Below are 26,408 nucleotides of genomic sequence, written 5' to 3'. Positions count from 1 at the left end.
GATCAGGATGCCTTACAGAAGGGAGATCCCCAAGTTGAATAGAGATAACTTCAATGCATGGTAGGAAATTATGAAGTTACATTTGGAAACCATCAGTGATTTAGGTCTGAAATATTTGAATGCTAAATATGTGGCAATTGTTGGTACAATGACTATTGAAGAAATTGTAGAGAAGAAGAATCATATCATGATGATGATTGATATTTCTTCAACTCTAAACTATGTCAAATTTGATGAAGTCAAAGATTCTCATTCTGCTTATAAGATGTGGATCAAGCTGAAAGACATCTATGGAGGAGATGATAATGTAAGAGTCAGAGCCAAAGCTGAAAGTCTTAGAGGACATTTTGAGCAAATAAAGATGAGAGAAGATGAGAACATTGCAAAGTGCAATGATAGAATCAAAGCTTGTATTTGTACAATCAAAAATTTGGGAGGAAATATTGAAGATGAAACAATAGTAAGTAAGTTTTTCAGAACACTTCTTCCTATATATACAATCAGAGTGTCAACAATTCAAGAGATGAGATGCAATCCAAAGAATAATATAACATTGGATGTAGTAGTTGGAAGACTGAAAACATTTGAGCTAGATAACTATGAAAATTATGTTCCTAGTTCTAGCAATCTTGAGTCTACACTTGAAGCCAAGTTGTCACTCAAGAAGAAAGCTAAAAGGTCTAAAGGAAAATAATCTAAAAGTGAAGAGGAAGATAGCTTTTACAGTCATCTTGAAGCCATTGAAGCATTCCTTGCAAGAATGCATCCCAAAGGCAAAGGAAAGTACAAAGGTAAAATTCCTTTAATCTTCTTTCCTTATGAAGAAATTGGTTGCATTGCTACAAGGTGTCCAAATAGAGAAGACAAAGATGAAAAGAAGAAAACTAGGTACAAAGGAAAGAAGGATTTCAAAATCTACAAGGATAAAGGTAAGAAGTCTTATTTTATGGCTAAATATTTAGATAGTAGTGAAGATGATGAAATGGTCTATATTGTTGTAAAAGATGAATCTAACGATGAAGAAGATAAAATGGTACTTATCTCTCATGTTAGCAAAAATGATACATGGATTATTGATAGTGGTTGTTCATGTCATATGACTAGTGAAAAAATAAAGTTTGAACATGTGGAACACTATGATGGTGGATGTGTAATATTTGAAAATAATGAACCATGTTACATAAAGGGAAAAGGTTGTATCTCACTAACCAATGAACTTAGATGTGATAATGCTTATTGGGTTGAAGGACTGAAGCATAATCTACTAAGTGCGTCATAGTTGAATAAAATTGGATTCAAAGTAGAATTCATGAATGGGAAAGTCAAGCTACTAGATGGAAAAGGAAATCTATTTTGGTCCGCTAACCAAAAAAAAGGTAACTTATTCTACCTAGATCTTAGTGAAAGTTCATGTTTCATTGCTCAAGTAGAAGAAAGTTGGTTATGGCATAAGATGTTGTGTCATGTGAACTTTGATAAACTGATCAAGATAAGAAAAAACAAAAGAGTGAGATATTCCTAGCTTGAGGAAACCTGATATGGGCTTATGCAAGAATTGTCAAATTCATAAGATGGGCAAGACAAGTTTCAAGAGCATGAACTAACATTATGAAGAAGTCTTGGAGTTGGTTCATACAAACCTTTATAGACCTATTGGAATTGAGAGCTACAATGGATATAAGTACTTTATTCTTTTTTTTGATGATTATTCTAGAATGATGACTGTAATGTATCTAAAAGATAAGTCTGAAGCTTTTCAAAAGTTTAAGTGGTATCTAAAAATAATAGAAATATTTGAGATCAGATAGAGGTGGTCAATTCATTTCTAATGAATTCAATGAATTCTGCACTGAAAGAGGAATCAAAATACAAGGATCAGCCCCTGATACACTTTAGCATAATGGTATAATAGAAAGAAGGAATAGATCAATCATGCATTATGTGAGAACCTTGATGATAAATGTTGCAATCAAATACTGCAAGGAAGCAATTAGTAAAATAGTGCATACCTTGAATAAAGTATAGTTGAAGAAAGAATCAAACCAAACTCTCTATGAACTATGGTATGGCTACAAACCTAATGTAAGTTACTTGAAAGTATTTGGTAGCAAATGTTATATTCTAACAGAGACTAGGAAATGTAAATTTGATGTAAAAGGTGATGAAGGCATATTCTTAGAATATTCTAGCAGAAGTAAAGGATATAAATATTTGAATATGACAACTCATAAGATTATAGAAAGTGCACATGTGAGAATTGATGATCAGTTTGTAGAAAAGAGTGAAGAAGAGAGAAACAAAGAACCTAACAATTACAAAAAATTTATCTACTTTGAACCTTATAGATTGCCAAATCCAATTAGAAGTCAGTAGACTTCACCTCTAGAGTCCCCAAAATCTCTAGGAGCTATCGAGTTGCAACAAGTGCAAGTTGAGTCACAGTCTGAAGGAACCTAGTTGCAGTTAGAGGCTACTGAGCTGCTTCCAGAGAAAATTGAGTCTGAAGGACTCGAGTCACAGATAAAGGGACCCAAGCACATGATGAAGATGATCATGGTGAGGAAAGTGGAACAATTGATAAATCCACAATGTTGATCTTAGATTGGTTTTGACAAGTGAGTTTCAACACACTTAAGTTATTTACTTAGTTCATGTCGAACTAGTAGTACATGCCGAGCACAACATGTAAATATTAGATCATGCCAAGTCATAGTGAGTGTTGAGCCACTCATGTACTGAGTCACTCAAGTGCCAAGCAGATAGACCATGCCAAGTGATTCAAGAGTTGAGTAAATAGTGGATTCCAAGCAATGTAGGTACCAAGTCACAACAGAGAGATTAATGCATGTTGAGCATCAGAGACTTCAGATGCCGAGTGACATAGTTTTGACATTTTTTTTGTAATGGCAAAAAAACAACTATGTAAACTATTTTTGAACTGACTTAAAGGTAAATTACAATATTTTGGATATAAGGATGAATCTCTAGTTGGATTCCCTATGCAATTATATGCAGCCAATTAGAAAATGGGAATGGTTAAGCAACAAAATGGATGGATCTTAGATGTAGAGTCATACCTAACCCTAAGCCACCAAAGTATTCTTAAGGAGGACAAAACCCTAAACTCTCTATCAAGTGTGTAAGGAATTAAAGGAGTGAAGAGAGAAGTTTTCATGTGCAAACAGAGCATTCATGGTGACTTAAAAGTTGTGAAGAGAGAGAAAATTACATAATCAGTTAGAGTAGAATAGAGGATAGAGAAAATGATACAACATTGAGACATCTGACAAGAAGGATCAAAAAGACATTGTTTAGAGGTGATCTATTATCAAGCAAGCAAGTACCAACTGTAAGATCTATGATAAAACATTCTAATAGGTAACTTCATTCAAATCTCTTAATAGAGTAGTCCTAATAGGCTGTATGAAATCCTTTAATAGGGTGCTTACTTATTTGTAAGTTAAAACCCTCTAACAAGGCACACTTCTAATAGGGTGTTGAAATCCTCTAACAAGGTGAGACCTAATAGTCTTTGTAAACCTTTAACAAGGAAGAAATTCATAGGGTAGATCATGTTTCATGATCAAAATATTGTGACTCCAAGCTATTTCCTCAAAGCTATTTTCCAATTGTGACTCCAATGATTTTGATGCAGCAATTGTAGATCTAATGTAAAAGAATAGAGTCCTAGCTAAGGAAATTAGAAATCTCAAGTTAGAGCAAGAATCACAAGCCATACTACTATGTGAGGTGACTGAACAAAAGAAGAAAGCTATGTAAGACAAAGCCATGATTGAAGAAGACAAAAGAATTCTCGTCAACAGATTGGAAGAGAAGTCAATAGAGCTAACCAAGATTTCCAATGCATAATTAGACAATCTAAGTCAAATGATGCGTGCAACTATGAACTAAATGTCAAGGACATTGAGATAACTACAGTGAAGTTGTAGAATAAACAATTGCAAAGTGACCTGAAGAGAGAAAAGGGATTTGCTGAAAGTTTCATCCAACCAAACAAAACTATCAAATAGTTCAAGAAATTATTGAGATCCCCTAAATCCAAGAATGATACATCAGTACTAGGTTATACAAGCATTGAAGAAGAAGAGTATTCCAAAAGTGCAAAAGAAAGGAACAACAAAGGTAAGAACTCGAAACTTGCTTGTCATAATTGTGGTAAGAAAAGACATACTACTAATGTGTGTAGGAGCAAGACTGTAAATCAGAATCCCAAGCATAAGAACATGGTTCACTACCATAAATGCAACAAGCAAGGTCATCAAGAACATGAATGTAGAACCAAGACCACGCATACACAAAGATTTGAAGGATATTGCTTCAATTATCTGAAGTATGGACATAGAGCTTTTGAATGCAAATCCAAACCCATATGTTCATCAAAAAAGAAAATAAAGGTTAGGAACAATGGAAACTCTTATAACTGGGATTATAATACAAGATATAGTTGTCATTATTGTCAAGAGTATGGACATGTTCATGATAATTGTATTAAGACACACTTGAGAGCTAATTACCAAAGGTGGTTGAGCCAAACCACATGTTTTAGTTCTTTGAAGACTGGTCACATCAGTAGGTATTTCCCAACAAAGTCAAAGGCACCAAGTTGTGAATTTGACAAAGGCAAAGGCAAGGCAGATGTTGATCACATCAGAGATGAGATGAACAAGAGATGGAAGATAAAGGATGATTGCAGCACATCAAATGTTGAAGGGATCCCTTCACCCAATGGGTCACGTGATCACACCTCATCAAACTAGGCAATAAAGAGGTATGTGGGACTAATATTTAAAGGCTATATCATACATTAGTTCTAAAAGGAGATAGTACTAAACAACTTGCATTAACATGAATAAAGATGCAAGATATTTATAGGAATTCAAGATAAATCTTTAATTTTTCATGCTATTGCCAAGCATAAAATATTTTCTATGTATGCTGAGTGGAATGCTAGAAGATGTCAAGCTCATAGTGGTTGTTGAGTGATGGAAATGTCAATGGATGTTGAGTGAGACTGGAATTGGTTGATGTCAAGCTTACAGCTGTGTAAGCACTCAACATTAATTGCAAGGGTTTTAAAGGGTATTTGATCAATTTTAGCTCATTCTTCATCATTTCAAATTCGAGCAAGAGTGATCAGAATAGAAGGCGATCTGGAAATCTATTCCAAGTGTTTGCAAATGATTCTAGTAGTGATCTCACACCAATTCATCATATTTCCTAAGGTATTTATCAAGAGCTAAGCTATGTAGTTTTAATTTTTGTAAACCCTAGTTTCATGCAATGGCATCTAGTTCAAATAATGTTGAAGGGAAGGAAGTTTTAAATGTTCAATTAGTAAGTAATGAAGTCAAGCAGCCCATTTTCAAAGCCATTCCTGATATTTCATATAAGTAAGACCCTTCTGGCACATTATCAATGATTCCACCAAATGTAATAATGGTGCAAGATGTGAGAAAAAGATACAAATGCAAGATAGGAAGCATTGGGGATATAGAAATCAGGGAAGCATACAATATGTTATGTGATAATGGTATTTTAAAAGAAGAGTTCAATATTGTTGAGAGAAAGGGATTAACACTAGTCCTAGATTTTGTAAATGTATTTAAGATAGAATGGATCATAATAGTGCTTAGCCAAAGCCATGATGGTTCCTTATGGCTAGAGAGAGGACCTATCAAAATTACTAAGAGAATAATCCTTAGGGTTACTGGCTACCCAACCCTAGATCGGCTTAAGACATAAGAAGTGATTCTAAGGAGGTGATTGAGAAGAACACTAGAGTTGTCTGGAATAAGAGAGGTATGACAATAGACACAATCACTAATCCATTGTTAGACTTTGTCGTAAGGGTAATATCACACAAGTTCTATCAATCCAGTAGATCGAATAGTGTACCCTATATAGATGTGGATGTTGGATATAAGATTGTCAAGAAAGATCATGCACATGATCTAGTAGAGCTACAATTGCAACAACTAATGGAGAACCTTGGAGCAATCAAGAAGACTAAGAGTGCACAATGCTAATTTGGTGCTATATTGATCTATAAATTCTTTTATGTGAAAAAAACATTCCCTTCATTTGGTACTATGGGATGGAAGACCAATAGATCAATTGTAGTACAGATTGGTGAGTACATTGAGCAACTAGGAGAGAATTTTGAATCTTTGATGATGGGCTATTTTGAAGATTCCAAAAATTCAATGAAGGAAAGACTAAGAATACTAGTATCCTTAGTTGTGAAACATTATAATGATGTATGTTTTCTTGTGGATGTTGATTATACTTTTGTGCAAGCTGCCACACCAAGGGTAAGATGGTTGAGACCCTTAGGCTATGAGATAAATGTGGATGAAGCCTCTGCAACTATAAAAACTCTACTAGTAGAATAGGTAGATAAAATTGTAAAAAAATTTGGAAATTATGAGATGGTAAAATCCAAGCTTACCATGGAATTGAAGACTACATCTTCCATGAAGAAAAAGGATAAAATAGTAAAGAAATTGAAGGCCAAATTTGGAGAGGATTCGTAGGAGGAAGAGGAAGAAGAAGAAGACGATGAAGAGGAAGATGGAACCCAAACACAAGAACCTCTAGCATTGACACAAGGCATGGGAGGAGATCAAAAAGTGGAGAAGACTAAAAGTGTTGAGGGAGAAGAAGCCAAGGAAGCACCTACTCCTGCCAAGTCAAAAAAGAGGAAGGTGAAGGTACAGCTTGTGGCAAGGACTAAGAAAATTGCCAAACCAAGTCAGCCAAAGCCCATTGTACCTACAACAAGAGCCAACACACGTGCTACTATACAAAAGGCTAAGGAAAAGACAAAGAAAATAGAACAAGGAGGTCAAGAGAAAAAGAGACCAAGAAAAAAGTATGTGGCACAACCAAATTCTGAAGAGGAGAAAATAGAGTCAGATGACAACAACCAATTTAAGGTGGTGAGTCACAATCCTCTTTTAGATCTTGAAAACTTATGTGAAAAATGTTAAGAATAATGTAGATTTATTAGGATTCAGTCATGTTGATTTTGATAAATTAGGTAAAGAGGAGAAAAACCAAGTGGAAGAGGTTGTATATTCCATGATGGCAAAATTCAAGACAAGGCCACTAGAATTTGCCAACTATGTACCTAAGAGTCTATATGACATAGTTGAGCGAACATGGTATTATTGCCTAAATCTAGAAAGACAAATTAGGGTTACCACACTAGCCCAAGTGATACCTAAATTAACAAAGGCACAAATTTCTAAGGTTGTAAAGAAGTACGTAGTTAGGTTCACACCTAAATATAGAGCCTTTAGCATTTTACAAAATAATATTGAAGATGTTGACAAAAAGTCAACATAGATATGGAAAATTATTTATGGGTTAACCACAGTAAAGAAAGGAGAACCTAAACCTTCTGAGGTCAAGGATGATGTTGAAGAAGATGATGATAAATATAATACTATTGGAGGAGGAAAAAAAATGAAAGAAGATGAAAAGGCAATAGTTAAGCCTAAGCAACGAGAAGAACAGAGTGTGCATGAAACACAATTGCCAAGTGTGAGTCCTTCACATGACACAATTGAGACTATTGAAATAGTAATTGTCAAGGTGTCTTTAATCTATTAGCTCAGAACATCAATCCTCTTACTAAAGAAGATTTGAAGAAGATATTAGATCAGTCTACATTGTAAGGCAAACTTTGTGGCAATCCGTTTTTGGTAAGTATAGATGAACTACAAAGTTTAGTGACTGATGTTGTAAGGGATAAGGTGAATCCACAAGAACCACCTTCTATTATCCCTCTAGTTATTAATGTACAACCTTTGGTCCAAATGTCAAAATCTATATCTACCGAGGTTGATACAACTGTCAAGATTGATATTGTTGAGAAGGAGACAATAGAAGAACAAGCCACCACTGTAGGATAGTAAGAAACAAGTTAGATAGACTTATCTACACCTACAATACAAGGACAAGTTGCAAGTCAAGTCATAGTGGCAAAATAGGGCAAGCCTGAAGAGAGTGATTTGACACCTAAGGTGAAGGAACAAGTTGCCATTCAAGTTCTGGTAGCTTTGCCAGCATCTGGCACTCCTTCCACACAAACTCTTCAGAAGCTAAGCATATAAGCTATTCCATTGCAAATCTCAATGTCAAGCCCAAGTTCATCAAAGGTTGAAAAGGTAATTCACTATGGAGATATAAGCCTTGATGAAGAAATTGTTATACCCAAATATGATTATGATACAATGACATTAAAACAAATAGGCATATTAAAGCAGGCTCTAGAAAGGAAAAAGCATATCTTTAATGAAAGGAACACTTGAAACTTATTGGATCTATATGATGCTTACATAGATGAAGATTTGAGACTTCTTGAGAGCTCAACCATTCAAGTACTACAATTTTGGTTTGTGGTGTTCTAATTAGATAAAACATAAGTGTAGACACCTAAAATTGTCCTAAAACACTATATTAATTAATTTAATATCTCCTTTGACATTATGATTAATCATTAATTAATTAATTGTATTTTGTCATAGTATTCTACTTATTTAATTAATTTTACTTAATTAAATAAGTTCACTTCCCTAATTTATTTTGAATTTAATTCAAAAACTCCCCTCTAATGTGTTAAATTCATTTCATGCATAGTGACATCATATGTTCACTTTTAAATAAATTCAATTTATTTAAGTCCTCCACATGCTTAAGTTTCTTAAACCTAATTAAGATTAATCTAAATTAATCTTAGCCCTAATCTTTCCTCCACCAAATTTAATAAATGATTTTTGAAAATCATTTATTCTCCCTTTATCCATCTTGCCCTCAAAATGAATTTTTAACTCATTTATCCACCATGTCTTCCACTCACCTCATTCTTTATTCCTCCACTATGACATGTCTCCCACTCACCTCATTCTGTATTCCTCCACTATGACATGTCTCCCACTCACCTCATTTCTTTATTCTTCCACAATGACATGTCTTCCACTCACCTCATTCTTTATTCCTCCACTATGACATATCTTCCACCTTCCTCAATTCTTTATTCCTCCACTATGACATGTCTTCCACCCTCCTCATTCTTTAATGCTCCACTATGACATTTCTTCCACCCTCTTCATTCTTAATTCCTCCACTATGACATGTCTTCCTCTCTCCTCATTTCTTTATTCCTCCACTATGACATCTCTCCCATTACCTTCAATTTTAAAATGAACCCACTATCTCCCTTTCTTTATCATTTCCCTTGCCACCTCCTCAAGGTCTCCCTAAAATCTATAAATAGAGCCCTTGTCTCAAGCAAAAAAAACTCCTCCATATGCATTGTTATCATGCTAGTATAGTTCTAGAGCCTTTTAGAGATTTTATGCATTGTTGTTAATCTTTGGTAATTGCTAGTTTATTTGCATTTGCATTGGTAACTTAGTTTTATTTCTTGCATTGCATTTCCATCTCACTTCTTAGAATCCTTTGAGGATTGGCTTACTCATAGCCATTTCTTGAAGGTATTCTCCATTCATCTTTGCATAGACTCATTTCATATTGCATTTTCGTCAACAAGGGATTCAATAGTTGTGTTTGGGAGACCACCTCTACATCCCTCACACTTCAGCGCATCAACAAGGCCTCTTATGGGCACCCTTGTTGAGCTACTTTGATGTCCTGTGAGGACTTTTAATTTGTGGTTGCATAAGTTTTTAAACTCAACTTGATTTTAGTTGTATTTTCATTTGTTTCTAATCTTTCATATGCACATGTTACACCTAACATTTGCTTGTTTACTTGTGCTCCCGACAGGTAGATTTTCATGTATACAATAAGATATCCCAAACCCTTGTCCATGATTGATGGTTTCTCAGGGTACAAAAAGATAGAAGTGGAGGGAAAAGACCAACACAAAATGACTTTTACCACTCCTTAGGGTACATTCACATATCACAAAATTCCATTTGGTCATATAAATGTTGGTGCCACTTTTCACAGGTGTATGAATAAATCTTTCACCGCAATGAAAGAAAAAATCATTATCATATATCTTGATGATCTTACTGCATTCTCGAAGAAAATGAAGAATCACATGGGTATGAAAAAGATCATGGTGTACCAAAAAGTGGTGATGTGAAAAATATGTAGTTTTGAAACATCTAAAAGTGTTTCAAAATGCACTTTAATTTTTTTCCCAACCATATTAATACCAAACCAAAAATGTAATACCTTACTTGATCAGGTCTCCTATTTGAGAATGGGTATCTGATTTGAGAACAGGTATCGGATTTGAGAATGGGTACCCTATCTATGTTCCCAAATCATGGCACCAATTTCAAATTTAAAGGGAGTGGGGACCAAATTTTAAGTTATATCAAGTCCTAGTATAATATAGTTATAGCATAATTGCAGAGGGGAGCAATTATTATATATAGTTATTAAAATTTATTATATAATATTAAATAATAATTATTATTTATTATAATTATTTTATATATAGTTATTACTTTTTATATCAATTATTATATAATAATATATTATATATATTATTATTATATATTATATATATTAGTAACCTAAGTTAATAAACTATATGATGATGTATGTTCCTAGAGGTCCCCCTAGGGACATACATGTGTCCCAATGAGTCCAAATGGGTCATGGGATATCCTAATTATATATCATTTATATTATTATTATGTATTATATATATTAGTAACCTAAGTTAATAAACTATATGTTGATGTATGTTCCTAGGGTCAAAAGGGTCATAGGGTATCGGATGACCCCTTTTGACCCATTGGAACACAACATGTATGGTCCTAGGGTCTTAGGACCCCTAGGAATATATGTTATCATGTAATGGGTCAAAATTTGACCCATTGGAGCACAAAACACATGATGACAAGGGTCCTAGGACCCCTAGGAACATATGTTCTCATGTAATGTGTCAAAAGGGGTCATAGAATACCCTATGATCCCTTTCTACCCATTGGAATATAAGAGGTATGACCCTAGGGTTCATAAGATACCTTATGACCCCTTTCTATCCATTGGAACATAACATATATGTCCCTAGGGGACCTAAGATCCCTAGGAACATAAGTTGTCATGTATTTGATTAAAATGGGTCATAGATTATCCTATGACCCCTTTCAACCCTTTTCAACACAACATGCTTGTCCCTAGGGGTCTTAGGACCCACAAGAACATATTTTATCATGTAATGGGTCGAAAGGGGTCATAGGATACCCTTTAATCTCATTTGATCCATTGGAACACAACATGTATGTCCCTAGGGGTCCTACAAACTCTATGAATGTATTTTCTCATGAAATAGGTGAAAATGTATCATGGCATGTCCTATGAACCCTTTTTGGACATTACAACATACCATGGATGTCCTTAGGGGTCCTAGGTCCCCTAGGAACATACATCATGTGTTTGAATGGACCGAAAGGGCTCATAGCGTTCCTTATGACCCCTTTTGACCCATTAAATGATAACATATGTTCGTAGGGGTCCTAAAGCCTCTAAGAAAATATAACATGTGTTCAAATGAGTCAAAAGGGGTCATAAAGTACCCCATGACCCCTTTCAAGACATTATATGATAATATATGTTCTTAGACGTCCTAAGACCCCTAGGGACATAAATCATGTGTTTAAATGAGTTGACAGGGGCCATAGGGTAACCTATGACCTATTTTGACCCATTAAATGATAACATATGTTCCTAAGGGTCCTAGGACCACTAAGAACATATATCATATATTCAAATGATTCGAAAGGAGTCATAGATTTCCCTATGAGCCTTTTCAACATATTTCATGACAACATATGTCTTTCGGGGTCCTAGGAACCCTGGGGACCTTTTTTATTTGTTTGAATGGGTCAAAAGGGGTCATAGGATAATCTATGACCTCTTTCAATGCATTTCATGACAACATATGTCGTTAGGGGTGTTAGGACCCCTAGGAACCTATTCCATTTGTCTAAATGGGTCAAAAGGGATCATATGATAACCTATGACCCCATTTGATGCATTTCATTCTAAAATATGTCCCTAGAGGTCCTAGGTCCCCTAAGCACCTATTAATTTTTTTCAAATGGATTCAAAGGGGTCATATGATAACCTATGTTCACTTTCAACATATTTCATGATAACATATGTCCCTAGGGGTCCCAGGACCTCTAGGGACCTAATTCATTTGTTTGAATGGGTTGAATGAGGTCATAAGATAACCTATAACCCCTTTCAATACATTTCATAACAACAGATGTCTCTAGGGGTCCTAGGACTTCTAGGGACCTATTTCGTTTGTTTGGATGGGTCGAAAGGGGTCAAAGTTTAATCTATGACCCTTTTTTATGCATTTCATCATAACATATGTCCTTGGGGGTCCTAGAACCCCTAGCAACCTATTTTCATTTGTTTGAATGGGTCAAAAGGGGTCATAGGTTATAGGTTAACCTATGACCCCTTTCGACGCATTTCATGACAACATATGTTCCTAGGATCTATTTAATTTGTTTGAATGAGTCAAAAGAGTTCATTGGATAACCTATGACCCCTTTCAATGAATTTCATGATAGCATATGTCCCTAGGGCTCCTAAGACCCCTAGGGACCTATTTCATTTATTCGAATGGGTCACCTTTCAATGCATTTCATGACGACATATCTTGCTAGGACCCCTAAGGACCTATTCGATTTATTAGACTAGGTCAAAAGGGGTAATAGGATAACCTATGACCCCTTTCAATGTATTTCATGACAACATATGTCCCTAAGGGTCCTAGGATCCCTAGGTACCTATTTGATTTGTTCAAATGGGTCGAAAGGTGTCATAGGCTAACCTATGATCCCTTTCAACACATTTCATGACAACATATGTCCCTAGGGGTCCAAAGGACCTATTTGATTTGTTCAAATGGGTCAAGAGGGGTCATAGGTTATCTTATGACCCCTTTTGATGTATTTCATGACAACATATGTCCCTAGGGGTCCTAGGCCCCCTAGGGACCTATTTGATTCGTTTGAATGGGTCAAAAGGGGTCATAGGTTATCCTATGACCCCTTTCAATGTATTTCATGACAACATATGTCCCTAGGGATCCTATGACCCCTAAGGACCTATTTGATTTTTTTGAATGGGTTGAAAGGGGTTATAGGTTATGTATTTCATAACAATATATTTCACTGGGTGTCCTAGAACCCTAGGAACCTATTTCGTTTGTTTGAATAGGTCAAAAGGGGTCATAGTTTAACCTATGACCACTTTCGACGCGTTTCATGATAACATATGTCCCTAGGGGTCCTAGGAGCTTTAGGAACCTATTTTGTTTGTTTGAATGGGTCAAAAGTTTTGATATATTTCATGACAACATATGTCCCTAGGGGTCCCAGGATCTCTATGGACCTATTTGATTTGTTCGAATGGGTCAAAAGGGGTCATAGGTTAACCTTTGACCCCTTTCAATGCATTTCATGAAAACATATGTCCTTAGGGGTCGTAAGACCCCTAGGGACCTATTTGATTTGTTTGAATGGGTTGAAAGGGGTCATAGGTCAACCTATGACCCCTTTCAATCCATTATATGACAAAATATGTTCATAGGTGTAATAGGACCCCTAGGGACATACATGATGTGTTTGAATGGATTAAAAGGGGTCATAAGGTATCCTATGATCCCTTTCAACCTATTATATGACAATGTATGTTCCTATAGGTACTAAGACCCCTAAGGACATACATCATGTTTTTGAATGGATCAAAATGAGTCATAGAGTACATTGTGACCCCTCTTGACCCATTATATGAGAACATATGCCCTTAGGGGTTCTAGGACCCCTAGGGAGATACATCATGTGTTTGAATGGGTCAAATGCAGTCAAAGGGTGCCCTATGACCCCTTTTGACCCATTAAATGATATCACGTGTTCCTGGGGTCCTAAAACCCCTAACATATATAATGTGTTTGAATGAGTCAAAAGCTGTCATAGAATACCCTATGTCCCCTTTTGATGTATTATGTGTCAACATATATTCCTAGGGGTACTAGGACCCCTAGTGACATATAACATATGTCTGAATTGATCTAATGGGATCATAGGTTGCCTTGTGACCCCTTTTGACCCATTAAATGAGTCAAAAGGGTAATAGAGTATCCTATGACCCCTAAGTACACTTAATGTCATCGAATGGGTCAAAATGGGTCATAGGGTATTCTAAAGCCTATTTTGAGCCATTAGATCACATCATTTATGTAGTTAGGGGTCATAGGATCCATAAGAACACATATTGTGATTGAATGGGTCAACGAGTATCAGAGGGTACCCTATGACCCCTTTTGACCTTTACAACCATTATATGTATGGTTAAGGGTCCTAAATCCTTTAAAAAATATATTAAGGATCCTAATAAGGGGTCATACTATTATAAAAGAAATTGAAAAAAAAATTAGTTCAAAAAAATTATTAAAAAGAAAAAAAATGGGTATCTGATTTGGGAACTGGTATCTGATTTGAGAATGAGTACCTGATACTATCAAGTACTCGATTAGGCTTGGTTTTTCTTTGGATGCCAATCCTGCATGGTCAACACCAAAAACATCCCAAAAATGTGTTTTTGGCCTATCGTTGTATATTTCTAACTTTGACGATGTAGCTGATGACTTTTTCTTCATCCAAATTTGATGAAATGGAAAGGGTTCCTTGAGAACATTCTTAGCTTTTAATCGATATAATGTCTATCAAATTATGAGTCTATTACATAATTATTACTTATTTTCTAATGGAGTTAGCTACAAAGTGTTGATTGAGATACTAATTGGAAAATAGCTATAACTTTTGTACCATATAAGATTTTTGAAATTGAAAGGATGCGTCACATTCTATGCTTTGACTACTATAAGGAAAAACAAAAAGAAGAATCTAATTTTGAAATTTTTTTCAATTGGTTAAGGTGGTCAGACATAGGAATTTTTAAATTTTGAAAATAATATAGTAAAAAGATCATAATTAATTAGTTATTTGGAACAAAAATACCCAAACATATGCTACACATCTGGGCATGAGTCTACTTTTTATATCTTTAATTATATTAAAAAATATTATCATATGATTTTGATTAAGGTGGTCAGACATACACCTACTTTTTTTTTCGCCCTAAAACTTTTTTAGTACTACATTAAAATCCAAAATTTTGACTAATCAAATATTTTTTTCTCCAAATAAGCCCTAGTAGTTTAGAAACTATATCCAATTTCCTATAGATTATTTTCTTACAACTTTTTGATATAATGTCTAGAGCTACTTTAAAATTACGTGTCAAGTTGACATAACCCTGATTATTTGGTTTTTCTTGGCCACTTAAGAAAATAGTTTGGTTAACCATGATCCTGCACATACCCACATAGAAGATTTGAGGAAAGTATTACAGAGATGCAAAGAACATGGAATTTATCTAAATTTTAAGAAATTTGTCTTTTGTGTGATAAAAGGAAAGTTTCTTAGACATATAGTATCGCAGGAGGGCATCAGAATTGACCCTAAACAAATTAAAGCTATCCAAATGCTAAGTCTACTTGTAAATAAGATAGGGGTTAAATCATTCTTTGGCTAGGTGAATTTCCCCAAAAGGTTTGTACCTAATTTTTTTGAAACCACTAAATACATCATAGACATGATGTTGAAAAACAAGCCTTCAAGAACATAAAGACTACCATTGCCAATGCCCTAGTCTTATGTCATCCAGACTATAGACAAGACTTTATGATCTATTATTATGCTTCTGAGCATACTTTATCAGCTATTCTCATCTAGGACAACAAGGAAGGGGTACAAGCCCCTACTACTTTCATGAGCATGCCTTTGAAGAACCATGAGCCGAAATACTCTCATATCGAGAAGCATGCTTTCGCCATTGTAAAAGCCCTAAAAAAAATCAGATTTTATATCTTACACTCTCATTCTCTAGTTCATGCAACTAATATTGCAATGAAGAGTGTGTTGACTCAACAAGATGTAGGGTGCAGTAATAGAGGAATGTGGGTTGCTAAGACATAAGAGTATGACATTGAGATTAAACCCATGAAACTGGTAAGAGGTAATGCATTATGTAAGCCATAGAAGAAAATGGAAATTGTGAAGAATCAGAGGAAAAATAGTTAGTGTTAGCCATGAGTCTATAGGATCCTTGGTTCAAAAATATCACATATCTCTTAACATATGGTGAGTGCCCGAAGGAGTGATGCCAAAACAAAGTAGAGATCTTAAATTGAAAGCCACCAAGTATGTGATATGGGATGATAGATTATACAGAAAACCTATAGATGGGACTTTCCTCAACAACAAAAAGAGAGACTGCTAAAGACATTTCACCATGAAGTGTGTGGTGGACATTTCTCATCCTCAGTCACTAGTTTCAAGATATTGTAGCAATGTTACTACTGGCCTGAAATGTTTAGAGACACTTACCAATGGGTGTCAAAAATGTAAAAAATAAAAAATGTTCATAGGCAAACCTCAATTAACCACACTACCTCTGAGGCCTATAGTAACCAAAGGTCCCTTCCAATAGTGGGGCCTTGATTTAATTTTTCCTACTAATCTTACATGTAGAACCGGTCACATCTACATCACATCATAATAGACTACTTTACAAAGTCTGTAGAGGCAAAGGTAACCAAGAAGACCACTTGTGAAGTAGTTTGTGAATTCATAAAGGAGAACATACTGGTTAGGTTTGGCAAGACTATTAAACTTGTAATGGATAATGCAGCATATTTTTCTTCAGTTGAAATAACCAAGTTCTACTTCAAGTATGGCATAATAGTCAATCACTCATCTGACTACTTTTTGCAAGGGAAAGGTCAAGATGAGTCCAGAAAAAAGAACTTGGTGAACATTGTAAAAGAAATGGTGTTGGATAATCAGAGGACATGGCATAAAAATATTCATGAAGCACTTTGGGCAGACAGAGTAACACCAAAAAGGGTGATCATAATTTCCCGTTTTGAACTGGTTTACAGAGCAGAAGCTAGTCTTCCCCTACCCCTAGAATTAGCAACTAGCAAATTAAGGATAGTGGTAAAAGGTGATATTTACAAAGATGGGCTAGAGAAAAGGATCATGTATCTGAGTAAGCTCAAGGAATAAAGAAAAAAAATTGTAGATCATATTACACAATGCGTGTGAAGAAATTGTTCAACAAAAAGACTAGACCACCGAACTTTATGGTAGGGAACACTATACATTTTTGGGAAAATTGAAGGGCACCAAAAGGAATGCATAGGAAGTTTGACACACTTTGGAAAGGACCATTTGTCATCCATCAAGATTTTGAAAAAAACTCACTTAAATTACCATATCTAGATGGTCAAGTGCTACCTCTGACCTACAATGGTCATGACTTAAAGTTATATCAAATTTCAAATTGAAAATAGGTAACCCCTTTATTGTATCATAGTTGTGTTTAGTTCCTTTATTTTTTCCCTTAGTTAGGGTTCCTTGTTTTTCTACTTAAGTTTTTTTGTATAGCCACTTTTCATTTTTTTGAAACCAGAGATCTTGGATTCCTTTCTTGGACATGAATATCTCCAAGTCCCCAGACAGAGCTAGTTGTTGGCCCACTTTTGTCTTCTAATTTATTTGGCAAAAGTGAGTTCTGTGTGTTTTAGTTGAAGTTAGTTTTGTTCTGGTGAATGTTTGAGTCTATGTCTAGATCCCTAAAGGCTAGGCTATCTTTATTGTGGATTTTCCCTTAATGCCTACTCTATTCTCAAAGTTGAGTGGGTTGTTGTTCTTTCTTTGTAATTTATTGGGTAGGTATAGTATTCAATCTGATGAAGATCATTTTTCACTCATTTATAGATGGATCATGCTCACTACTTTGTTCCCATGCTCTTGAAATTTCTATGAAAGTCTTTACAATGTACTAGCAATGTGAAAATCCCTTGCTATGATTTCAACAAGAAAGGGTGGTTGGTTGAAGCAACTTCATGACATATCCATGGCTGATAGAATAAGAAATTGGTGGAAAATCTCACAATTGCCTTTTCCTCAACGGGCTTTCAACCCATGAAGGTGATTCTCCACAAGAGCTCAATTAAAGATGCATCTAGCTTAAAGATATTCAAAAGTCACAGATTCCTAAGTAATTGGTGTTTGAATTTGAGATTAGACTCCCAAGCACAATTTAGGTTTACTGGCACTCAAGTACAAAGCCTTATTGGAAAACTTTAGTTTGTCTTCTCTTCGGTGGGTTTTCAGCCCATGAAGATGATTTTCTGTAAAACATATATAAGTGAAATATAAGATGCTAAGTGACATTTGAGTGGATCCATGTACCTTAACTAAACATCTTTAACAATTAGAAATCCATTTATCATAGATTCAAACAATAAGGTAATGTTGGTAGAAAAATGGAAAATGGCTTCTACTCAGTAGGTTTCCAATCGATGAAGGCAATTTTCTGACTATGTAGTGAAATCAAGTTTACAGGTAAAATTTGGCTCCCATGTTAAATCTAGTACATGTTAGGATGATCTTGGAAAGAAAAGAATTGTTGCAGAAAGAAGATATGATCAGGATCTTGCTGGAAAATTTTCATCAATGAAGTACTCCAGAGGTAACTTTTTGAAACTAAAAGGAAAACAAAAAAGTAAATAATGAGTTAATATAAAGTTACCATTACAACCACTGGAACAAAGAAAAGAATTTTAAATACTTGTTGAACCTTTGCATTTATTTTTAATGAGTATTTCCTTAAATTTTCACTCATGTGGCATGTGTTATGACATTTAATGGATGAATCAAGGCCCTTATATAAAAACACATAAAGAGTTGAATAAGCTACTTTGTTTCCTTAATTCCTCATTTTCATCAAGGTGCATAGCTTTTGAAATCCAATAATTGTAGAATTTTGTTGTATTGTTCACCTTTTGATTCAAAATTCTATTTGTAAGCTATGGCCACCAATTTCATGGGTCTTGACGTTTGACTGGGATCAAGTCTCAACTGGAGAACTTCACAAACACATCCCTTTGTTTCTATGATATGGCAGACATCTAGAAGATGGTAAAGGCCAAGCACATCCATCCTATAATTGAGAAGCTTCAAGGATGTGGTTTGGTTGAAGTTGCTAGTTTCCTAGTTGTGATTCAAGCCCCAGAGATCATTTATGAATGTATCCACCATTATAATCTGAAAACCAAGTAGATAGATCTACCTAATGACACCATATTGATTTCAATCAACAAAAAAATGGTGGTGAATTGCCTTTATGTTCCAGAATGGGAGGAATTTTCTAACCTAATTGTCAATGGGGCCATTTTAGAATTATCAATGAAGAAGATGATCTAGAGGAAGGAGATCATGTGGACATGCTTCTAGAAGCCATAGAGTGACAAGAGAAAAGTCCTCAAAACTTTGTTTGGATCCAATTTCAAGCTAGAGATAATTGACATTTTGGTTCTTCTTCATGGATTGAGAGGTGAAACCGAAGCCCTAAATTTTGATGAAAAATACTTATTTTCGGTTCAAGTTATATGTTCAGATACATAGTATATCAATTGGGTGCAAGAGGTAAGCGAGATTTTGTCCAATGCCCTCTAGATGGCCAAGTTCTGCAATTGTTCCTATATGTCCTCTTTCCTAATATATATGCTAGCTTTTTTACAATTATGGCCTGGCCTCCCATGTCTAGATGATTTCCTAGATGATGTTAAATCATATGAATTTTAGCTGTGTCTTCAGATGCAGAATAGATACACATAATATGTAAGAGTGAATGATGTATTTAACATGAGAATTTGTAGGGAATTTCAAGGGTGCCAAAAAAGGAGATTCTCCCTTGAGGCCATGGCTACCATAAGTCAATTTAGTTGTTATTTTACCCAATTTTCATCTTTTTCTTACTTACGTCTTGCGACATTTGACAGTTTTCCTTTGAAGCTACCAAGATATCCAAATGATAAGATAGTATTGGTCTAGATCATCCAACAACCTCTGTAGGCGAATTTCCTAAGTGAGAGTCTAAAGAAGAAAGGGTATGAGTTCCCAATGAAGGTTGGAGCATTCAGTTGTGACACCTAGCCTGAATTGGAAAATATGAGGAAGATTTTGAGAAAAAGTACAAGATGGATATGTATGAGGTCTTGAGATCTATGTTTGAGCCCAACGGATATGCTAAAGATGTCCTACAGATTGGGAGTGTGATAAAGCATGTCAACACAATTGAAGACTACTGGGCTAACTGCAAAGATGAATTTGAAAGCCGTGATCATTCTTTTGCAAGATTGACAGTAAATAAAATTAAACTATAAAAGGTAAATATAGATGTGGATGGGGTTGAAGATGATTGTCAGAATATGTACAGCACGACTTACTTGACCAAATTAAGGAATGCCCCTATAAGCTTTGAAACAATCAAGGAGGTCGTAGAAGAATTAGATTTGATGATGGAAATAATCTACAAGAAGATCGAAAAGTGGGTCAAGTCGACTATGGCATGGAAGAAAATAAGTAAAGTTGTATTCGCCCAATCCAGCCTAGACATCACTACAACATTATCTTCCCCTGGTAGCAATTTAGGAACAACTCCATCATTCACTTAAGACCTAGCTCAACCGACTAATGGAGGTGATAAAACTCCTAACAAAAGCATTCCTCTAGACAAAACTTGTCAGTATGATTCAGTATCTATGATCAGGAAAAAGGTAGAACTTGAAAAGGAGGTAGAAGAACTTAAAGACACTACAATTCCAGTGGCTTTGCAATCCCAAAGTAGCCCAATCCCATCTATAAGGGTGACACTATTCTTACCAAGTAGTCCTCAAATGCAAGTAGTTGACCTCAGAGATGGTGGGAGTAGAGAAATTGAATCCACAGAGTCAGATGAAGTGGTGAAGAAAAATATCTGAAGTAGAGAAGATTAATGGGGCTCCAAAATTCATTTCTCCTACTCTGGGAAATCCTTTTTGCTCATCTTCGAAGACCTTGACTCCTATTAGGAGAAAGATTTTTAGTGTAGATACACTAGGAGCTGCATCCAAAGTGATTGGCATTGAGTCATGGCTTGAAAATACTTTGGGTAGGAAAAGGAAGAGGATAGAAGATGGGGCTCCAAATAAAGAAACTTTGTCTTTGCTCATTCTCTGTGTGTTGGCATTAAGAAAATTAAAGAAGCTGAAGACTTTGTCTATCCTTGGTCAAGATCTAGACACGGGACACCTCACTATGGAGATCGCCAACCCCACCAAAAAAGGCAAGATCGAAGATTTGACTATTGATGACTTCAAATTACAATCTCTAGATCTAGGAGAGGTTAGGCATGACACCAAAGTGGGCTTATGGGAAAGCAACTACGAAAGTGATAGAAAATGAACTTGAAGGCCTCAAGCTTGCCAAGGTCAAGTTGAAGGCAGAGATCCATGAGCTCAACTACTTCATCGGGAAATTTTTTGCCCTGTTAGCAAGCCTTTAGAGAATAACACCTGCTAGTGATCCTATAGGTACATATATTCAAGCCACTATCTCTCAATTGCAGGAAGACAAGCATTTTGGACAAACTGGCAAAAGTTGGAGTGAAAAACTCAAGTTAGAAGAGCTTGTAGTTATAGAACAATTAGGCAATACAGTGCTAAGGCTTGAGATAGAAAAATGATAACATCATGGCTAACTAGGCAACTCTATTTGTGGAAAGGGCCAAATGTGAAGATTGCATCTCCCTTCTACACATGATCATCTAAATAAAAGCCAAGGAAGTAGTTGAAGCCAAGATTTTATAGAAAGGAGACGAGCCTTTGTTTGAATGGTGATAGAGCATGCAATTCAAAGTAGATATGATCTCTTCAACAGAAGAAGGATTACAGAAGACAGAAAGAAAAGTTAAAGAATAGCAAGACAAAGATTACGAGTTGCTGAAGGGCCTACATACTGAACCCCAAATAAGTGGACAAGGAAAAGGAGTAGTAGGATTCATCATTATGCAAAAGGGTTTCTCTGAGTACTTGGATAAATTAATAGAGAGATCTTCTAGCCCTCAAGATAGAGTGTCAAATCTCTAATGGCTCAGCGAATGCATACATGCATCAATAGAGAAAATGCAAGAGCGATTGAGCACAATCAAAGACTTGGCAAGAGAGTACTCCAAGTGGCTTTATTAGATACACCAACATTCATGTCAACAGACATGAGGAGTTCATTCCAATCATCATTTCTGCCAAGGCCTATAAAGCGAAATTGGAAAAGGGAAAGAGAGTGAAATGATATCATTCCCACTCTTTTGTATTCCAATATGGAATTTTAATTGATAATTGGCTTCTTGTCATTTATCATTTTTGAGAAGAAGATGAATGGATTCAGTTACCATTTTGTAACAGTTCATCTCAAAATCCTATATGTACTTGATTGAAAAATTAATGGAGGGTCGGCTAAATTTTGATATGAAATGCTTCAGATTGCAGAGACTACTTGAATGTGTTTTGTATCAATTATTTACTATTTCATTGCATGTCTTAGTTAGAAATGTCTCTTTGAGTTGAATTAAACTAATGAACAAACAAAGCTTTGTTCCCTTGTTTTAATACAACAAACTAAAGATAATTGTAGTATTCTTAGAGGTTGAAAGAGGCCTTTATTAGGATTGTTTCTTAAGTTAGTTTCTTATGGTTTAGAGTTAAAATCATTCTGTCAAGCATCCTATTCATACAAATAGAATTCATTATTGCATCACCAAATTTTGCAGGTTCATAAGATGTGTGGATTCACATATTTGGTTAGTATTAAGACCTAGATTCTAGCCCAAGTTAGTTCATGTCTTGGCCTAGCTTGATTTTCCTCTCATGTTCTCTGGTCAAGAACAAAACCCCATCTTAGAATTAGAAACAAACAAATTCATTGCAAGTCACAAACTCAAGGGATTTGTACCTATAAATTCATAGGGAGATTAGTCGCTTAGTTACGGTTTCCCAACTGTTGTAATCGGTCATTGTTCATAAATATTGGGAATTTAAAGAGTTAATTGAAAAGGAACAATCTATTTACTAAGACATAGATGAAGAATTTATATTTCTTGAGAATTCAACCATTCAAGTACTAAAGTTTTGGTTTGTAGTGTTCTAATGATATAAAACATAAGAGATTCCAAACCCTTATAGAAGAAACAATAGAAAATAGAAAGGATTATAATAAGAATGAAAAATCCCAACAAAAGATCTGCTAAAAATTTAGAATAGAACAAACAACCAAGAATAACCAAAAAAATCCAAGGCGATAAAACCACCCCTGAAAGAACCATTAATTAAAAGATGGATTTTTTTTACAAACTTTCACTCCTAATTTTACACTTTGAGCTAATGCAAAAAAAAAACATTTTTTACTCTTTACCTTGGAAAGAGAGATTTCTTGTACAAGAACTTGATTATTTCTAAACCTAATAATGTAGATTTATGTCAAGTTATTGTCAGTTTATCGATAAAGTATAAGCTAGGATATTAATCCTTGATGGATGAAATGACCTAGCATTTTGAATATTGGAGTCAATAGAAATGAAATGCTACCAAAATAATGTCCAAACTCAAATAAAAGGTCATAACGACATAACAAATTGGAAATGTTGCCAATGAGATGGTAAGGCCCATGAAGAGGCAAATGAAATGAAAAAAATGTATAGAAGAAGGACTAAGGACCAAGTGAATAAAATTAGAAAGCTATATAACAAAAGAAATAAGTGATGAGGTCAACAAGATGCAAATGATCTAAAAAAGATTAGTGGTGAGATTAATGAAAGGTTTTAAAAAATCAAACCCATAGCGTGAACGGTTGACGGATAGGCTTGAAGTCGTGGGTCACCCCCATGGTCTCGGGTTCGATTTCGCCTCCAGGTTGTTTACTTGTGAGAGTGGCTTGCGCGCTATTGCTCTTCACCCATAGGGGACTAGTCTCGCCCTAAGCTGACATCGGCTACTGGTCATTGTTGGGTTGGATCGCGAGGACATCTCCATGTATAAATTATTATTTTTAATAAAATAAAAATGTTTAAAAGATCTAAAAGATAAGAAATGCAACTAAAAAGATAATCAAATATCGAGACTTCACATAATCAATAAAAATAAAATCAATAGAAACTTAGAAAAACAAAGAAAAATGAAGCTTGAAGAAAGAGAGAAAACTCGAACAAAATCAAAACTAATGAGATGAAGACGGTCGTAGAAGAGTAAGGCAAACAAAATAGAAAGTATAGAACGTAACGGAAGAGGTGATGGGCAATGCGAGATTAAGCCAACGGAAGGTAAATAAAAAGTAGTGGGAAAGCGGAAAATAAAGTATAGAAACTAAAGTAAGAAGACACCTTTTACTCTCGTATTATAAAAACAATGAAGTCACCTGCCATTAGTTGCGAACATACAATTTGTGTTCTTTCTCGGTCATCCTGCCAAATTCAGATGTATTTTTCTTAAATACTGTTCAATCTTTCGTGGAAATCTGTTCCGGCTTCAGAAGATTTCAATCATGTGGAATCATCTTTTCAAGCATTTGAACATAACCAGACGCAGTACAAAATGGTAAGTTGGGTTTTTCAAGGTTTCTTGATATTATCTTTTAATTGCAATTGAATTCAATGTCTCAAGTTGCTTAGAAAGGGCAGAGACGCCCATTTCAAAATTGATTTCAAAATTGATGACAGAAATGGTAAATCAACAGGACAACAAGTGATGATTCCGTGAAACGGTATGTGACTGAAGCTGGCAATGCATTGGCGATGAAGCTGTTAATGGCTGCTACTCACAATGACAACGGCTGTGATGAATGGAAGCCAAAGGACATTGTTGACGATATCCAAATCTTCAAGAAGGATAACACACTGCGCGGGACTCGAACCTTGGACGTTCCACTCTCTACCTTCAAAGAACGGGTTAATACAATTAACACTGCCAAGGTAAAATAAATTCACTTCTCTAAGCAGCATTCCTGGTTCTTTTCTTTAATCATTGATCCAAAAATGCCTGAAAACGTGATAAAGAAATTACTACCAGAATCACCCAAATGTTAGAAAAGGAAAAGAAAATTTCTTAAAGCGGTACCCAAATTTTAGAAAAGGAAAAATGAAGTAGTCACAGCAGTACACAATGTTAGAAAAGTAAATAGGATTACTGGCAGTCACACCCAGATTTTAATTTGAAGGATTCTTGATCATCAAAATCTAGGGATTCTTGGTATAGTCATGCCCAGATTTCTATTAATTTAGGGATTCTTGATTGTTGTAATTTGATGGTGTAATTGAAATGGAGTGTTTGGCAGTTGTGGGATGGGACTTTGGTTGAAGGAAGCCGAGTGCAGGATTTTGGGGAAAAGGTGGAGGTGGTGTTTTTAGCATTCAGTCAATTTGCAGAGGAAGCCATCCTCCGCGGCAGGGAATTTCTTGTACTTGAAATGCGGCAGGCAATCAAGGATCAGATCTATGTAAGAATATTCACAGCCAATTTCTTTATCTTTATTAATGGATGAATTTAGGGATTTCCTCGTTTGAATTTGATGATTGATTAGGTTTTTCCTGGTTTTTTTCTTGATTAGGTTGTAGGGTGTGCTTCTCTGCCAAAGAAGTTGTCAAGAGCGGTATTGGCTGAGAACAAGAAGCGGATTCGTGGTAAGATTGAATTGGGATGGGTTTTTCAAATGCTGGAAGATAACAAATCTTGCAGAGTCACTTGTTTTATGGTACTTACCATGAAATGGCGTACTTTAGTCCTCTTATGCTAATATGATATTTTCTATTGAAATTTGAATATAAACTTGTTTCTGTCTATTTTACAGTTGAATCCAGGTGGGTGGATGCCAAAATGGTGTGTGAAAAAGCAGCAATCCAAGCTGCTTACTATGTTGATGAATCAGATGTTTACATTGGCTGTGGACAAATGGCTGGAAATTCACCGCCAGTGAAAATTATCATCATTGATCTACCTCATTTGAGTCCTCCTCAAAGCAGGCGCTACCATTTGTTTACATATAATTTCTTTTCTTGCCCAATTTTAGTGTTGGTCCAGTTGACTCAATTCTCTGTTTCTTAGTGAGTTCAAACTTTGAAGAACTTTATTTGTATTTTTATTTCATGGCCAACAATTTTCAGTTCATGCCGTGTTTGGGTAAAAAAATTAAATGCCTTTCTTTGTGATTGCAGTTTTAAAGTCTGTTAATGAAAATTCATCACTCTGTATGTTTTTCTAATGCTCTCCCTAGCCATTTTATGTTCTGTCATAAGATTTTCGGATTGATTTTCTATGAGCTAATATATTTTAAAATTATTTCGGCCATTTAAAATAATAATAATAATAATACAGGTTTTTTACCCATGTCATGTGTTTAGCTAACCTTTATGTTCCCCAAGATAACATTAACCCTTCT

The 26,408-nt window shown here is 35.3% G+C and overlaps 1 protein-coding gene across 1 annotated transcript; it reads left to right on the top strand.

Annotated features, from left to right (window-relative positions):
* Positions 1 to 24,442: 24,442 nt before the first annotated feature.
* LOC149564031 (uncharacterized) lies at positions 24,443 to 25,946 on the top strand. Its single transcript, XM_089828287.1, has 5 exons — positions 24,443 to 24,571; positions 24,711 to 24,945; positions 25,308 to 25,469; positions 25,581 to 25,724; positions 25,821 to 25,946. Exons 1-5 carry the CDS (start codon positions 24,519 to 24,521, stop codon positions 25,944 to 25,946), a joined length of 720 nt encoding a protein of 239 aa, XP_089684413.1. The 5' UTR covers positions 24,443 to 24,518.
* Positions 25,947 to 26,408: the final 462 nt, after the last annotated feature.

Source organism: Cupressus sempervirens, chromosome 4 (genome assembly GCF_028749045.1).
Source record: "Cupressus sempervirens isolate cs-2001-9-10 chromosome 4, ASM2874904v1, whole genome shotgun sequence".
Taxonomy (NCBI): Eukaryota; Viridiplantae; Streptophyta; class Pinopsida; order Cupressales; family Cupressaceae; genus Cupressus; species Cupressus sempervirens.
The sequence above is the reverse complement of the archived record's forward strand: the minus strand, read 5'-3'. Positions and strand labels throughout refer to the sequence as shown.